The 12,101-nt window shown below is 40.5% G+C and overlaps 1 protein-coding gene across 1 annotated transcript in view; it reads right to left on the bottom strand.

Annotated features, from left to right (window-relative positions):
* Positions 1-5,646: 5,646 nt before the first annotated feature.
* LOC115433216 (extensin-like) overlaps positions 5,647-12,101 on the bottom strand; it is an 81,354-nt gene continuing 74,899 nt past the window's right edge. The window contains exons 4-5 of the mRNA XM_030154504.1: positions 6,868-7,198; positions 5,647-6,741 (exon numbers count right to left, since the gene is read on the bottom strand). Coding sequence (XP_030010364.1) covers positions 5,647-6,741; positions 6,868-7,198 — 1,426 coding nt within the window. The remainder of the gene's footprint in view (positions 6,742-6,867; positions 7,199-12,101) is intronic.

The raw sequence follows: 12,101 nt of genomic DNA, 5'->3' as shown, positions 1-12,101 counted from the left end.
AATCTCGAATTAAGCCCCCCCAAAAATCTTCAATTAAGTTATTAAAAAAATCTTGAATTAAGCACAAAAAAAAACTCAATTAAGTTAAAAAAAAATCTTCAATTAAGCAAAAAAAAAAAAAAAAAATCTTCAATTAAGTACAAAAATCTTCAATTAAGAAAAAAAAAAAAATCTTCAATTAAGGAAAAAAAAAAAAATCTTCAATTAAGGAAAAAAAAAAAAATCTAGAATTAACAACTTAATTTTTTTTCTTTGTTTTAGTGCAAAAAATAACAGTAAATTATGAAAATATTTACCTTTACAAACTATCCTGTAACAATAAAATGTGAATAACCTGAACAAATATGAACAACCTGGAATGTCTAAAGAAAATTAAGCACAATTTGAACAATTTTTCTTCCTGTTCCTCAGTGTTTAGTGTCTTTGTAGATCTGATCCATTATGCACATGTACAAATGATAAGTTGAGGAATAATATTGTTAAAATTGCACTAAATTTTATTACGTTTTTTAATTTAAATTTCAGTTTTTTCAGTTTTTTTTTTGTGGATAGTTTATAAAAGTAAGTATTTTCATAATTGACTGGGTTTTTTTGCATTAAAACAAAGACAAAAATTCGGAGTTGCCATTATTTATAGGTTATTATGTTATTATTTTTCTGGTCCGGCCCACTGCAGATCAAATTTAGCTGAATATGGCCCCTGAACTAAAATGAGTTTGACACCCCTGATGTATGCGAATAAAAAGTAAATGTTACATTGAGCAACAAAACTATATTATTTCCATATTTCTGTAACCTCCGGAGACCCAGCAGTTCATTTTTGTCCTCTGTAGGGGACAAGAGTTTTACAGCTTTATTTATAAAAAAAAAAGAAAAAAAAGAAAAAAAAAGCTTTCCACTGCAAAGGACATTCCATAAAAAAGAATCTATCTGAAAAACTGTTGCATCATGTTGTTTCCAATCAAGACAATTATTTAATGTAAAAAAAAAAAAAAAAAAAAAACTTCTCCTTTCCTGCATCTCAGCAGGTTAAGACATGTTTAGGTGATCAGTTGGATGTTCCATTCACTTCTACATGGAATGGACCAGTGTTCAACCTTCTTAGTTGTCCTTCAAATTGAACATCTGTCCCTCTTCGTAGATTCTACAGCTGATATATTTGATGGATAAATATAGTGTGTTGAACAGATTTACACCAATAGAATCTCCAAGGTGGACCAGAATGTTCTTTAAATTTGAAAAGTCCAACCTAATGATTTGACTGGATTTTCCACCATGATATTCAAATGAGTTCAGGTCAAAGGTCATGTTTGGTCATTCTATGGAGCTGGAGATGGATTAAAGGCACTGTTTCACTATTATGTGCATGAATGATATAGAAGTGGATCCAACTGCATCAGAGCTTTGGAGGAAATATTGGTGGTTGAAGGTGATGACGAATGGAGCTGAGTTCAACATCTGGAGGTTTAGAGAGTTGGAGAAGATCAATATATGGAATCAGCAGATGGATCCAACTAGGAGTTAAACATTCAACTATTTCTGAGGAAGTCTATGACAGTGGGACAGGTAGGGACAGAAAGGAGACAAAGCCCTTCCATAATGAGCGCTGAACTTCAGCAAAGTGGCAGTGATTATGGTTTTCCACAGGACTTAGCATTCTGCCCATCACCATTTGTTTTATTTATTTATTTATTTATTTTAACCCTTTCATGCATAGTGGTCACTACAGTGGACAGCTGTTCAAAGGTGTTGTTCTCTTGTATATTTAAGGATTTTGTTGGTTTAGTTCCATATCAGCCAACACAGTGGATGCTTATGCATCATCCCAAACACTGTAACTCAAACCATTACTGTAACTTTGCTGTAATTGATAAACCTAATCTGCAGTTACACGTTTGAGTGTAAAAAATTGATAATTGTTATTAGACTGTAATTAACTGTTTTGTTTAAACAAAAAGGTTGGGTTTTTTTTTGCAAATTATCTCCATGCAGGTATGTTAAAATGTGAGCAAACATCAGATTAGCAGCATTAATGTTTTTATTTCATAGTTTTTATGCAGTATATCAGTAAAAACATGTTTCTTTGCTTCTAAAATTAAACACATGGTGTCCAGCTGATAGGATATTTTTGTACCTCCATGAAAAATAGGTTCATAAAAAAATTCCATCACATAGTTTTTTTTTTTCTTTCTTCTTTAAAAAAAAAAAAAAAAAAAAACGCCTAAAGAGGAATTAAAAACACACAGGGAAAAAAAAAAAATCTTGGTTAAGCTTCTTATAATTAATGCATGAAAGGGTTAAATTCTCTTGATCCGGAAGTGACTGAATCTATAAGATAGTGTGCAGGTGGGGAAGAGGGAGGAGTGGTGGGTGAAAAAGGTCACTTGTGACAGCAGTGTCTGCTCACACTAATTAATGAACACTGTCATGTTCAATTTTAGTGTAGCTGTAAAAGTGTCACTTTGTAATTCCTATACTACTTGTCCCTTCTTTATCCTAAATTCCTACTTGCTAAATGTCAGCCAGGACAAAAGGACCTCAGCATCAAAATGAAGACAATGTGGAAGCGTATTGAAGTTCCAATGCCATAGATGGCCCTGGTTCCCATAAACTTTCAAAGAACTTCTCTCTAAAGATGGTAACACAATAATACTGCACTGTAAAATAATTTTACTATGCAGTGTTTGATGGTATTTACCATTTTGCCAATTAGTATTTGGAAATAGGTCACACATAACCTGTGTCACTCCTGAATCTCCACCCCTGTTTTCCAAATATGGTCATTTCTAACTCCAAAAAGCCAACATGACAGCAGCAAATTCACAAACTGGCATTAAAATGGCAGTTTAGAAACCAGTGGGTGATGTTATGGTTCCTGCTTACTAATAAAAATCCATAAAAGACATGACAAACTGTGAGTCTGAAACTGCAGCACTGTGGTTCTGTTGATCTGTCAAATGTTCATTGTGGTCGGTTTCAGATGCTGCAGCTCTTTCATAATTCATAGTTTCAGTTCTTGTTTGTTCAGTATTAATTGTCAGCCTTGTAAATCACAGCTGGACTGACTGGACATATCCTGACCAAGGAAAATAAAATTCTCCCTTTGTGCAGTAATCTACACCTGGATTTACTGCCTCCGTCCATAATAATAGACATTATATAGACTAAATGTCCTCTAAAATTAACATTTATTTGCAACATAGTATAGCAAACTATTACATGATCAAAAATAAATTAAATTTCTGCAAAAAAAAAAAGTCTCTGTTTTGAATGTCTGGGGTCACCAGAAATTTGAGATATTAAAATGGGGTCACGAGGAGAAAAGGTTGAGAACCACTGTTATATACAGTCTATGACATTAGAACATATTTGTGTTGGACAACTGTAATTATCACTATCTACCTTAATTAGCAGATTATGTGACATAAACAATCCAATCCTAAATTATTGCACCAACATGTGGAGAGAGATGCAAACAATTCTGGACAAGCTTTTCTTTAAATGTATTCATGAACATTTTAAAACCTTGGAATGAATGTGAATGTCACCACTCTGATGTCACCCACTGCACAGCAAAAACTGGACAGTTGAATCAACTCCCACAGAGTTGATTTGAACTCTTTTTCAGAGTTTACATAGGTCCACACTTTACAGAGTTAAATTAACATTTTCATTGGAGTTAATTATTTAACACTATGCCAGAGTTGCCTTTTTAACTCAGAAACTTGGGTTAACTTAACACTGACTGATTTAACTATTAACACTCACAAGAGTTCAAAAATGGTAAATGGACTGAACTTATATAGCGCATTTTCTACACTTCCATGGTGCCCAAAGCATTTTACAATTACACACACACACACACACACACACACACACACACACACACACACGAAGCCAGGATTTGAACCGCTGACCCTTTGGTTATTGGACGAACCAACTGAACCACAGTCGCCCTTCATAATCTCACCGACCTGGGTTAAATTAACCCATATGGATTTATTATTTACACTGTCAGAGTTTCTTCAACTCAGAGTTAAATTAACACCATGAAAGTAACAAAAATAACACTCATTTTACTTAATTTTCACTCTGAAAGTAGTGTTAATTTTAATCATAAAAAAGTGAATCCATTAAAAATGGCTTAAAATTCAGTGTGAACAGGATGATTCAAAGAAAGCTGATGCTTTTTTTTTTAGAAAATTAATTTTTCCTCTTTTTTTCTCTCTGACAGTGACAGTCTGATAGAAATTGTACAAGTTCACCTGGTTTGAAATGCAGGGGCCAGGCAAATTAACACTTGAGAGATGCAAAACAACACTTCTCCTGAGTTAATTTCCACAGACTTGACTAACTCTTTTCATTAACCCCAACTCTAACATTTAACTCACAGTGAGTTAAAACTACACTTTGAGAGTAAAAATTGACTCTCAAATGTTTAACCCTGAAATTTCAACTCTCCAATTTTTGCTGTGTGGTATGAGGGGTGTCATTTTAGAACTGAGGAGGAGGAGAGGCTGACAGGTGGAACTTATTCTAATTCTACTGCTAACTGACTGAAATCAGTGACTTCCCACTGGCATATCTGTTTTATGTCTCTTCATGGCTCAGTCATTGTTTACCAAATTAAACCTTCATTTTTAATGCTTCAGTAAAACAAATACCTCCAATAACAAATTTATTCTCCCATTTGACTCCAATCACAGTGTGTCCCCTTTTAATGTAACACTTTCAACCAAATACACAAAGTTGACTGATAATTCCAAATAGAACATGTAACATTTAGTCACATTTTTGTAGTCCAGATAAATAAGAGACAGTCCTGCTGTGCATCACCATGGTTCTCATTTGTTCTGAGACTGCATCCTCGGGACAAACTTCAGAATCAGCTATTTGTTTCATCCCAAACTTCAGTGTGTTTTCGACTTTCAAAGACCCACAGTAACACTCAGCCTTCTGAGGGTTTGTCAGCTTGGAGTGTGTTGTGAGTGTCTACAGTTTGTTTCCTCACATCACACGGAGTGGAGTGCATAAAATGATAATGCAAGCGAAGATACATGTACATCACATCAAAGCGGTGGATTAGTGCGGATCAGCTCCAGACAAACTCTGTAGTAATGAGAGCTCAGTCAAAACTACAGACCGGTGTTTGAGTCTGACACGTTCACGTCCATGTTGGCACTTCTGACTTCACTCAGCGCTTCTTAAGATTTCTGACGCCAATTTTTTTCGCTGATTCAGAAAAACATGTTTGCAGGAAAAACAACAACAACAACAACGTTATCCACTAAGCTCTCCATTAATATAGTGATTCTTAAAATGTGCACAGTACTTCTCAGAAATGCTCATTAAGTCACAAATACATAAAGCATCAAAGATCCGAATCAAGACATTTTATCTAAGTACTTCTGCCAGCACTTCAGTATATTCCAGAAACCCTCTGGGCCAGTGAGAAGGCAATGTCTAGTGTCCGGGAATGTTGACAAAGAACATAATTGCAACAGCCAAGTGTTTCAAGACCCCAGAAAAGACATAACATCCTGAAACTTTAAGTTCTAAGATTAGCAAGTCCTCACTATAGTATAAATGTTCAAGATTAAAAACCTAAGGATGCTTCAAGGTCACACTTATTCAAGATCGTGCAAGTCAGGTGGGAGTGTTATGAAAGACTGTAATAAGAAAGACAGTGGGTGTGGTAGGTGGACAATGGGCGTGGTAGTTGGACAGTGGGTGCGGTAGTTGGACAGTGGGTGTGGTAGTTGGACAGTCAGATCTTTTTGTTGGACAGTGGGTGTGGTAGCTGGACAGTGGGTGTGGTTGTTGGATGGTGGGTGTGGTAGTTGGACAGTGGGGGTGGTAGATGGACAGTGGGGGTGGTAGTTGGACAGTGGGTGTGGTTGTTGGACAGTGGGTGTGGTAGATGGACAGTGGGGGTGGTTGTTGGATGGTGGGTGTGGTAGTTGGACAGTGGGGGTGGTTGTTGGATGGTGGGTGTGGTAGTTGGACAGTGGGGGTGGTAGTTTGACAGTGGGTGTGGTAGTTGGACAGTGGGAGTGGCTGTTGGACAGTGGGTGTGGTAGATGGACAATGGGTGTGGTTGTTGGACTGTGGGTGTGGTTGTTGGAATGTAGGTGTGGTAGATGGATGGTGGATGTGGCAGTTGGACAGTGGGTGTGGTTGTTGGACGGTGGGTGTTGTTGTTGGAGAGTGGGTGTGGTTGTTGGACGGTGGGTGTGGTTGTTGGACAGTGGGGGTGGTAGTTTGACAGTGGGTGTGGTAGTTGGACAGTGGGTGTGGTTGTTGGACTGTGGGTGTGGTTGTTGGAATGTAGGTGTGGTAGATGGATGGTGGGTGTGGCAGTTGGACAGTGGGTGTGGTAGTTGGACAGTGGGTGTGGTTGTTGGACAGTGTGGGTGGTAGATGGACAGTGGGGGTGGTAGCTTGACAGTGGGTGTGGTAGTTGGACAGTGGGAGTGGTTGTTGGACAGTGGGTGTGGTTGTTGGACAGTAGGTGTGGTAGATGGACAGTGGGTGTGGTTGTTGGACAGTGGGTGTGGTTGTTGGACAGTGGGTGTGGTAGATGGACAGTGGGGGTGGTAGTTTGACAGTGGGTGTGGTTGTTGGACTGTGGGTGTGGTTGTTGGACAGTGGGGGTGGTAGATGGACAGTGGGGGTAGTAGTTTGACAGTGGGTGTGGTAGTTGGACAGTGGATGTGGCTGTTGGACAGTGGGTGTGGTAGTCTGGACAGTGGGTGTGGCAGTTGGACAGTGGGTGTTGTTGTTGGACAGTGGGTGTGGTAGATGGACAGTGGGTGTGGTTGTTGGACAGTGGGTGTGGTTGTTGGACAGTGGATGTGGTAGATGGACAGTGGGTGTGGTTGTTGGACAGTGGATGTGGTAGATGGACAGTGGGGGTGGTAGTTTGACAGTGGGTGTGGTAGATGGACAATGGGTGTGGTTGTTGGACTGTGGGTGTGGTTGTTGGAATGTAGGTGTGGTAGATGGACAGTGGGTGTGGCAGTTGGACAGTGGGTGTGGTAGTTGAACAGTGGGTGTGGTTGTTGGACAGTGGGAGTGGTTGTTGGACAGTGGGTGTTGTTGTTGGAAAGTGGGTGTGGTAGTTGGACAGTGGGTGTGGTTGTTGGACAGTGGGAGTGGTAGTTTGACAGTGGGTGTGGTAGTTGGACAGTGGATGTGGCTGTTGGACAGTGGGTGTGGTTGTTGGACAGTGGGAGTGGTTGTTGGACAGTGGGTGTGGTAGATGGAGAGTGGGTGTGGTTGTTGGACAGTGGGTGTGGTTGTTGGACAGTGGGTGTGGTAGTTGGACAGTGGGTGTGGTTGTTGGACAGTGGGTGTGGTAGATGGACAGTGGGTGTGGTTGTTGGGCAGTGGGTGTGGTTGTTGGACAGTGGATGTGGTAGATGGACAGTGGATGTGGTAGATGGACAGTGGGTGTGGTAGTTGGACAGTGGGTGTGGTTGTTGGACAGTGGGTGTGGTAGATGGACAGTGGGTGTGGTTGTTGGGCAGTGGGTGTGGTTGTTGGACAGTGGATGTGGTAGATGGACAGTGGATGTGGTAGATGGACAGTGGATGTGGCTGTTGGACAGTGGGTGTGGTTGTTGGAATGTAGGTGTGGTAGTTGGACGGTGGGTGTGGTAGTTGGACAGTGGGTGTGGTAGATGGACAGTGGGTGTGGTAGTTGGACAGTGGGTGTGGTTGTTGGACAGTGGGTGTGGTAGTTGGACAGTGGGTGTGGTTGTTGGACAGTGGGTGTGGTAGATGGACAGTGGTGGTGTGGTAGATGGACAGTGGTGGTGTGGTGTTACATGTGTCAATGAGACACTGATGTTGAGATGTGACACTGAATAACCAAACAATATGTTTTATCTCTTTGTAAATAAACATGAGGAAATTTACTGTGTAAATACAATCAAATCCTCTTTACACTTTGGCCTGTAGGGGTATATTCTGGACCGGGGGTATACTTTGGCCTGTAGGGGTATATTCTGGACCGGGGGTATACTTTGGCCTGTAGGGGTCTATTCTGGACCGGGGGTATACTTTGGCCTGTAGGGGTATATTCTGGACCGGGGGTATACTTTGGCCTGTAGGGGTATATTCTGGACCGGGGGTATACTTTGGCCTGTAGTGGTCTATTCTGGACCGGGGGTATACTTTGGCCTGTAGGGGTCTATTCTGGACCGGGGGTATACTTTGGCCTGTAGAGGTATATTCTGGACCGGGGGTATACTTTGGCCTGTAGGGGTATATTCTGGACCGGGGGTATACTTTGGCCTGTAGGGGTCTATTCTGGACCGGGGGTATACTTTGGCCTGTAGGGGTATATTCTGGACCGGGGGTATACTTTGGCCTGTAGGGGTGTATTCTGGACCGGGGGTATACTTTGGCCTGTAGGGGTATATTCTGGACCGGGGGTATACTTTGGCCTGTAGGGGTATATTCTGGACCGGGGGTATACTTTGGCCTGTAGGGGTCTATTCTGGACCGGGGGTATACTTTGGCCTGTAGGGGTCTATTCTGGACCGGGGGTATACTTTGGCCTGTAGAGGTATATTCTGGACCGGGGGTATACTTTGGCCTGTAGGGGTATATTCTGGACCGGGGGTATACTTTGGCCTGTAGGGGTCTATTCTGGACCGGGGGTATACTTTGGCCTGTAGGGGTATATTCTGGACCGGGGGTATACTTTGGCCTGTAGGGGTGTATTCTGGACCGGGGGTATACTTTGGCCTGTAGGGGTATATTCTGGACCGGGGGTATACTTTGGCCTGTAGGGGTATATTCTGGACCGGGGGTATACTTTGGCCTGTAGGGGTATATTCTGGACCGGGGGTATACTTTGGGGTGGGCCAGACATCCATGCACATACCGTTTTTTCACTGATTCAGAAAAAAACATGGTTACAATTAACAGCATTATCCACTAAGCTCTCCATTAATATAACGATTGTCAGAAAGTGCACAGTACTTCTCAGAAACGCTCATGAAGTCACAAATACATAAAGCATCAAAGATCCTGTTGAAGACATTTTATCTAAGTACTTCTTCCACCATGTTCTGGGCCAGTGAGAAGGCAATGTTAGTGTCCGGGTTTGTTGGCAAAGAACATAATTGCAGCAGCCAAGCGTTTCAAGTGATCATAAAAGTCATCATGAATTTTAATAACCAATCTATCTAGGAGAATTGATTGATAAAGCCATGCTGGGAATCAATGAATCCACTTTACACAACGGGCTCCCCAACTCTGTAAGTCAGTGTATTTATAGCTGTTTAATGGCCGAACTGTAAAAACCTGCCATCATAGAAATGTGAGACGAGATTCTAACTTGAGTGGGACAGAAGTAAACTGTTCTGGACTTTTCCCTCCAACGCACTTACAGATAAAAACACCAGACTGAGAAAGGATTTGGACGAAGCCTTTGTAACGTCTGTGATTTGTTTGTGAGCTGACAAGTTGATACCTTGTGTTTGGCATTTAGCCTGTCACCATCCTTTATTGTGGAACCAAAAGTGACTACATTTAGACGACAAGTGTTCGGAGAACGCAAACCTCTGCCAAACACCTCAAATGGTGTGCATGTGTGGATCGACTATTTCTTTTTCAAAAATTAAACAGTTTCCAGGTTGTTCCATACAGCAGAAAAAGTTGAAGCTTGGTACCAGTCATGTGTTTGTCAAATTATATTCAATTCCAATCAATATTTGTTGAGTTCTAATTTTAAATGTGTGGTAAATGGGATTTTCAATGTTCAATGTAAATGTCCACAGAGTCCACATTCCACAGTGGATGTGGACAATTTTGAGCCAGATACAAGATATTGTTCTAAGCTATGGGTGGATCAAATTGGAGGCTAATCAGAGTCGTTTTGAATTTTTTTTTAGGAATTTTGGAAAATTGGTCAGTGATGAGAGATAGGAAAACTGTAGATTTTGTGACCTTGCTGTGACCTTGAACTTTGGCCTACTTGGTCCAAAATGTAATGGGTTGGTCCCAGGGCCGAGGCCTATCTGTGGGTACAGTTTGGTAAAGATGGTTGGAATAGTTTTCACGTAAAGTTGCTAACAAACAAACAAACAAAAACAAACAAACAAACAAACACACACACACACACACACACACAAAGAAAAGTGATCACAATACCTTCTGGTGGAGGTAAAAAGATGGAAGTGAGGAAGAGGAGTAATATGCCAAGCTAATGCTACAGATTATTCACTAAAAACACGGACCACACTGGTCAGTTTTATGTCAGATTTAACAAATGCCACATATTACGTTCAGCTGCTTGCAAAATCTTTACACATATTTGTCTTTGGTAACAGTAATGTCAGCTTCCTGTCGTATATAAACATGTTCATTATCAGTATCTTCCCTGATTAACAAGCTAACAGATGGATGAATGCTATAGGTAATGAGAAGACATACAAAAAAATTCTGGAACCATGGAAAACCACAGACTGTTTAGGAGGTGGTGCAGGTATACTGGTTTGTTGCACCCAGATGAGGCCATATTTGGAAGGTGTGTGTGTGTGTGTGTGTGTGTGTGTGTGTCAAGGTTATGATAGTTTTGGATTTTTCATTATAGTTTAGTTTTTTTTAGTTTATTTAGTTTAGTTTAACTCTTTCAGTGCCACGGGCCGATCAGATCGGCTTTGGAGAACACGCCATATTTGTGTACAAACAAACCATCCACCCCCTTTTCTTTCTCACATTTTGATGACGTTCTTTCAAATCTTCTTGCAAATTATGATCAATAATGAATCGGCTGCGTCCGGTGCGTTTTGAGTCTAAGTAGCAATCGGTCGGATGTTACCGAGCGGTTTTTGACCAAGGAAGAGCTCGCGTTTCGTTTTCTGCTTGGGAAATTTTATGAATGAATTTATGAATGAAATCATATGCAAATTAGATGGCCATTTTGTAGTAATATCGTAAACACAGCGGTCTGTCAAAACAGTCCCATCTGCTAGAAAATGAGTTCTGATGACGATTCAGACTTTGATTATAAAAACGACGCGAAATACTGAAAAACAGCCAAATTCTGTGGCACTTTTAAGGCTTATTAGCCCCTTAACTGTCTGGCACCGAAAGAGTTAAGTTGTTTCTAGAGCAGGTTTGCTAGTTTTTATTAGTTTTCTTTTTATTTTTCTAAATGCTTAGTTTTAGTTTAGTTTCAGTATTACTTTTAGTTTTGTCGTCTCTTTTCTCTTCTTCTCCATCGTATTCAAATAAATCCCAGACAGGACTCTGCTGCTTTGTCCCAACTTTAGTCTGCATGTTTCCAGGTAGAGTGGGGACCAGAAGACGACTGGAAACCACAAGTGACGAGAAGTGATAGACCGTTAAATATCATATGGTGACAGCAGAGAAAACTGCTAGAGCGAAATAAATCGCTTTCATATCAATCCAACGTTGACAAAGATGAAAACGAAGGGAATTTCATCCATAATTTTTATCCGTTTTAGTTAGTTTTGTAAACACACAATACAGTTTCAGTTAGGTATCGTTTATTTCTTTTAATTATAGTTTTTATTTATTTCAGTTAATGAAAATGTTTTTTCAATTCTAGTTTTTGTCATTTCGTGTGTGTGTCTTTGTGTGTGTTTGTGTGTGTGTGTGTGTGTGTGTGTGTGTGTGTGTGTGTAGGTGTTGGGTAAAACTTGCCAAAATAATGCTGATAGGAAACTGAGTGACTGCATTAACTCTGTCTCAAACTGACTACATCTGTCAGTTCACTGTATTGTGTCGTGTTTTTTTTTTGTACATCATGCAAATTGGATCCAATTAGTGTAATCACACATGAACTGTGTACTTCTGTAATTACTAGAATTGCAAAATGGTGATAAAATGTTCCTCTTTCCTGCTTTTCAAAGGTTAACCAGTGGAGTATTCTAGACTGCCAGAATATCTGCCAACTTTTTGTTCATTGTCTGCTGTATTACCCACTGATGTGTGTGTGCATTTGTTTCATATTTTCATGGAGAATGCAGATTCAGACCAGGCAGGCAGCAGAGGACAGATCCAACAACTGGAACAACAACAGGAGAATGTGGAAACATCTGCCAGGAAGGACTGGAGGAGGCG

Source organism: Sphaeramia orbicularis, chromosome 14 (genome assembly GCF_902148855.1).
Source record: "Sphaeramia orbicularis chromosome 14, fSphaOr1.1, whole genome shotgun sequence".
NCBI classification, from domain to species: Eukaryota; Metazoa; Chordata; class Actinopteri; order Kurtiformes; family Apogonidae; genus Sphaeramia; species Sphaeramia orbicularis.
This window is presented reverse-complemented; position numbering and strand designations above follow the sequence as displayed.